This window comes from Rhipicephalus microplus, chromosome 1, assembly GCF_043290135.1.
Source record: "Rhipicephalus microplus isolate Deutch F79 chromosome 1, USDA_Rmic, whole genome shotgun sequence".
NCBI classification, from domain to species: domain Eukaryota; kingdom Metazoa; phylum Arthropoda; class Arachnida; order Ixodida; family Ixodidae; genus Rhipicephalus; species Rhipicephalus microplus.
The window spans coordinates 122,518,053-122,524,052 of record NC_134700.1 but is presented as its reverse complement, the minus strand read 5'-3'; the positions used below and the strand labels follow the sequence as shown (position 1 = coordinate 122,524,052).

General features: G+C 45.8%; 1 protein-coding gene across 1 annotated transcript in view; it reads left to right on the top strand.

The window, feature by feature from the left end:
• Positions 1-6,000, top strand: part of LOC119185697 (neural cell adhesion molecule 2-like) — a 92,775-nt gene that overhangs the window by 59,802 nt on the left and 26,973 nt on the right. The window contains exon 7 of the mRNA XM_075867070.1: positions 5,652-5,948. Within this exon, the coding sequence (XP_075723185.1) occupies positions 5,652-5,948 (297 nt within the window). The remainder of the gene's footprint in view (positions 1-5,651; positions 5,949-6,000) is intronic.

Genomic DNA, 6,000 nt, shown 5'->3' with positions numbered 1-6,000 from the left:
CGCAACCCGCCAACAAGCGTAGCGAAATTTATGAATGGTTGGTTCCTCAACACCTTGGCGTAACCCACCTAGGGGGATAGGCCATGAATCGGATTGTGCCTTGCTTTTTAATTAATTCAATTTTTGATAGGGAGGATTGGATTAATTAGGTAATATAAGTAATAACTTAAAGTTGTTAGATTTCAAAACAAACTAAAAAAACTTAAAAAGAAAACGTAATAAACACACAAAAAAGATAAAAAGTATTCTATACATAAGACAACTGAAGTTATCTATTTTTAGCATTTCATTCCTTTAGATTCTCGTAAGAAATTTGTAACAGTGGTAAAAACGCTCCTGTGGCTGAAACAAAATGCGACTGCGCCAAAGGAAAGATTCGCCGGAAGTGTCAAGTTTAAAGTTCAACTTGCGTAGGGGTTCCTCTAGTCGATTTTTCCTTTGACTTTTGAATTTTCGGCATGCCAAAAAAGTGCTTCAAAGATTCACTCTTTATATTAAAGGCACAAAGGCAACTGTACCAGACCCAACCTGTGAAGGCAAAAGTTAAATGAAGGGACTCGACAACGCAGCCTTGTATTTACTATTTCTTCCTTTCTTGATGAACACCACTTGTTCTTCGAAGGGAACCTCAGGTTTGAATAGTCTAATGAAAACAAAGGAGATTTTTCGAAGTTATTGGCCGTTGTGCGTTTTTCAAAGCGTGGTGCTGTGATATATTCCGGAGTAGGCAAAATAGGTAAAACAGGACCATCAAGGGAAGATACAGCTAGTGCATCTGCATCCTCATTGAGAGCTAAACCTCTATGGCCTGGTACCCGAACTGGTCGAACGAGTCACACATGTATAGGAATGAGTAAGTAGAAAGTTTCTAAGGTACGCAAAAAAGTTGGTGGGCTTAAGGCAGTACATACCGAGAGACAGTTTGTTACAACAATCACCGCTGATAACTCTTGGGGCACTTTACGCAATGCTACACTCTAAGCCGAAATTCGGCAAAGTCGGACTAACTGCAGTCGTTAAACCAATGGACGAACGGTTCGTCCAACAGAGACTAAATGTGTGACAATGCGTGTCTTGCGCAAACGCCCGGCAATGAAGGGACCAACGGGGAGAGCAACTGCGCCGCGATCGCCTCCTGTCGATGCTGCACTGCAATGCTCGGCGTGGTCGGCGATCATGAAAACAAGTTAAATAGGCTATACGCCACTGTGAAAGTGAAGCACTATGAAACGAATAGAAGATGTTATTAGAGGAAAGTAGTACAACACGCTGTCAGTGCACACAGCAAGTGCCCTCGCGTTTCCACCATGCCGGCCGGGCGAGCCGAAGCCAAGTGAAAGTCTCCGCAAACACGGGCAATGCCGAGAACTCGCTTTAATGTGCTGAATAAGTTCGAACTACGGTGAACACTGACAATGCTAATAAAGGTAAGCTGTTCATCAGCGGTCGTGTACCCACACAGCGACCACAAGTTCAAAGCGATATATAGGAAAAGTAGGCTTCGTACGTCATAGGTATCAAGCGGGCTGCCGGTGTGAGTGCATTGGCGGCACAAGCGAAGGAAAGTTGGCAAAAATGGTAGCTCAGGCAAACTTATGTATTTTTATCCATGCGACAATCGTTATCAAAAATCCAACGTGTAGGCGATCGCGGATACGACTAATCGTGCGCCCAGCGGTACACAGGTTGTGCCTTACCAGCACGATGACAGAACCGTGCCTGCGAACGGTTTCGTCGCTGTAAGTATACAGATATCTACATCACTCCGTAAGCCACAGCGAACATGGGGCACTTACCTATTGTTCATTTGTGACTATAAAATAACGACGACAAAAATTTCACGCGAGCCGCATGTTGCGATCGCCGGCGGTCGTTTAGCCGTACTCGTCGTAAGCCTAGCGACGCCGTCGGCAAGCCGACACGGTATGGCATCGGCGGGGCGCCTGCGGCTGCTTCGCCGGCTTTCCCGCAGAAGCGCCGCTGCTATGTTTGTGTTTCCGGACTCGTGCGCCAGCACTTCGAACGCTGGTTCGGCCGACATGATCGAATACCAGCTGGTAATTCGTATTCTCGGGCTGGAGGCATGTTGAAGATTAGATGGATCCATATTAAAAGATCGATGCGCATCGGTGCTACGAATAAGCCCATGTAAATTTTCGCGTTACGGTGTCAATATTTATTGTTTTCTTAAGCCGAGTAAAAGTCGCCCACTGGCACTAGATGGGAGGTTAAAATACTGTGCTATATATACCCGAGAGTCTGTTCTCTGTAGTACAGCGCGGGAAGTCAGTGTTTGCGGTGTTTTACTTTGAAATAATAGTGCGTATGTATGTGTGTGTGTGTGTGTGTGTTGCATGAATAACATACTATAATCTTCAGTGCTGATTAAATTGGAATAAACATAAAATTTACTGCACAAACGCAGTGTCGCCATTTTTTTGCCATTGGTCCAGACGGTTCAACTGTTAGTCCCGCTGGAGCATTCTCCTGGGGCCAACATTTAAACCAAGTGGAGTAAGTGCTTGGGGTAACAGTTGAGCCCTTTAAGTTACTCCCGCAGTTAGTCCAAAATTGGTTCAAAATCTGTGGCAGCGCATTTAGACCCCTAAAGGACCAATGGCATACCCCACTTTAGTCTTTTTTGGCTTAGAGTGTAGGACTATTGCCAGTAGCTCAGCTTCGTAAATAGGGGGCAAAGTCGGGTAATCGAATTGAGTAAGCCCAATCTAGAGAGGATGATATGATTTCTACGCCAGCCTTTTCTTCATAAACAGAAGCATCAGTCGCTATCACAATGGATGTTTCTAGATTGGCCAGATGATCTTCCAAAATGTTATCTATATACTTATATGGTAAATGTTTTGCACTCTTGAGATATATATCATCAAATTCCATCCTAATTGCATCTACAGTGTTGAGTACAAATATTTCTCAAAGGTAAGCACTTAAGGGGCCCAAACGTTTCTGTGTAAATATTACTTGAGGGCCCCGTAATCTAGAACATTGGTGGGTAAAAAATTAGGTCTGCTGGTTCATGAACACATACTGAGACCTCCGCTGAGGTGATGCATACATTTTAAGGAATATTCGTACTGTTAGCATATGAAACCTTTTGATAAGAGAAGGAAGGCGGGATAAGAGAAGGCAGGCAGAATATAGGCCTACAACATGTCAGTTACCTGCACTTGCCTATTATAAAAAAATATTCGAAGTATTTTTGAAGTGGAGCGTCCTTTCAGTCGATGCAAAAACAATAAAGACGCAATTTTAGTCAATTCTGTTTTACGGTGGTTTAATAACAGTGTTCTGTTGTTTAACCTCTAACCAAACAACTTCTGTTTTCTAATCACGTCTTTCGTATGGCTTGAGGGTGCAATCACGTCGAGATACGATATCCACAAATCTGTCATTGAAATCAGCCAGACGAGACAAAAAAAAAACGCCAGGCCTGCGCGGAAGGCGCAGCACAGTCACAGCGAAAGCTAGCAGAGCGGCCTTTCAGAGCCTTACAAAGCACACATTGGGTAGCTACTGCAAGATTACTTGCTTGATACCAACTACGGAATCAATAATTTTTTGGGTAGTCGGTTGGCATTCACTGCGCTGTTCATCGTCATTATTCTAAGAAGCGTGCTATTTGCTGACCACTTGTAAAGAATTTTGTGCCAATTGTTCATGCAGTGGCGGATGATAATGAGGAATTTAGGCTGAAGTGGCTATGCGCCACAGTTAATAGGTGAACAAGAGCAAGCTTTTGTAATGGGTTTGATCACTGGACGACCCGCTCACTGGTTACGCTATTCGCAGTGTGCGAAGATTGTTTTCTTTTTCGCTGTTTTAAAACGCTTCAAAAGTCGTATTCACGTGATCCCGATATCAAGCTTGCCTTAGGCGAGTTTGCTAAGAAGTCCCAAGCCCCGGCGTGGCTCAGCGGTAGAGTACTCGGCTGGCACCCAGTGGACCCGGCTACGAGCCCTACGGGCTCCAGGGTACTACGTTTTTTTTCTAATTTTGTGCGATGTGGTTACGGACACCGGCGGTGGCGGCTGACAACTACGGTGCCGCACGCCGTAGTTGCCCACTGTAAAATAATCAAAATAGGGAAGACCACAGCCCTCAAAAGAAGTTGCTTAGAACACATGCTAAGCGCAATTGATGTAATTAGTAAAACCATAACAAATCACAATCAAGTAATATAGCAACACACTCGGAGTACAACCTAAAGCACTGTCCAGTTGCATAACTTTATAGTTGGCATTTATTGCAGTCAAAGACAACGGATATGCCGAAAATAAAACATCAACTCAGACAACACCTAATAGAGCAAAGTACAGTAACAGGGACACAAAATATATGTATATATTTGCAGACTCCGATAACGCTCCAGGTTCCGGTCTATGGATAAGCGCATACTCAGCATGAAAGGAGTTCCCAATTATTTACAAGAGCACCACTCACAGCTGGATATTTCTTTATTGCCAATTTTGCACGCACAATTTTCCAGGACAAGTGTTTTACATGGACCAATAGTGCTCCTGAGGCTAAAAGAGGGGGGGGGGAGTGGTTATGTTGTAAGAAGGGAAAGAAAAGAAAAGTGAGCCCCGTAACTGTCTGCTTTAGGAAGCGACACCTCAGCAGTAGCTCACAGGGAATGGGGGTGAGGAGGGATTGAAAGGATAGGAATAATGGTGTAGAGAGCGAGAAAGAGAGATGAGGTAAGCGTGAAAGCGTGAGAGTGATGACATATCGAGAGGATAAGAGAGATAGGAAAGATGGAAACGCGGTCATAGGAGTCTGAGGACGGGGCACCACTTGCGAGAGCTCTTGTCAGCGTCAGGAGATGGCGTATAGCAAGTCCTGTCGGTCAGAGCTATACTGTCGTCGGAGGACGGCGTCAGGAGATGACGTAAGGCGAACCCAGTCGGCCAGAGCTACGCTGACGTCGGAGATCACGAGGGCACAACCGGTCGGCACGCAATCTAGTGAGCGAGTGGCTAAAGGGCGTGAGGGCCAGTGTCAATAAAGCTCGTAGTTATACGTAAATAGCCTTATCACGGTTACCTTGGAACAGATGATTTGGATGAACCTACGATTGTCAAAATATCCCTAGGGCAAAAAAATCGTCGATGGGCTTCAGTTGCGTAGAAGAACCTTTGTTATATAAGCCGCTGACCCACCAAGCATTAGGAAATAATAGAAGTGCACCTAGGCCAAATTTTACCGTGATCTATTTTCTGTAATACACCACAGAATGTACATAATGCCATACTTTTCAAGATAGTTTATCTGGTGCTCATGTGAAAAGGCTAAATACGCGGAGTACGAGCAAGTCATCAAAATTGTGAATAACAATTTTTCTCACCTTGGTGTGGGATCCGTCCCATCGAGGATGCCGGATTCTTTCAATAAAGTTTCTTGCTCTTCCTCCTATATTCATCCGCTCTGCGGGTGTCTCGAATTGGGCGTGAGAGCGTGCGCGCTCACGCGTGTGTGTGTGCAGCTTTGTGTTGCTTTTCTCTTATCCCTCTATCCCCTTTACAGCACCTACCCCCCCCCATGCAGGGTAGTGAACCGATTAGTTGTACCAAGTTAACCATCCTGAGTTATCCCTCTCATCCAATTCTCTCCTTCTTCCGTTGTCATCCATGCAGACGCCCCGCTGTGCAAGGCGAACCAGCACGTAGTGTACGCCGCATCGCGGCACCAGGAGGTCGAAGTGCTTTGCGAGGTCGAAGCAGACCCGAGCAACGTCGGCTTCGAGTGGCGCTTCAACAGCACTCTCCAGCAGCGGCCCCTCAAGAGCTTCTGGGTGGAGGGCACACGCAGCGTTGCCCGATACATCCCTCTCAGCCACACCGAGTACGGCACCTTGCTCTGCACTGCATCAAACCGCATAGGAAAGCAGCGACAGCCGTGCCTCTTTCACGTCGCATCGTCCAGGCAGGTGGGTTATATAGCCGATAACACGGTCCTTCATTGTAAGCGATATCTATCCGTGCC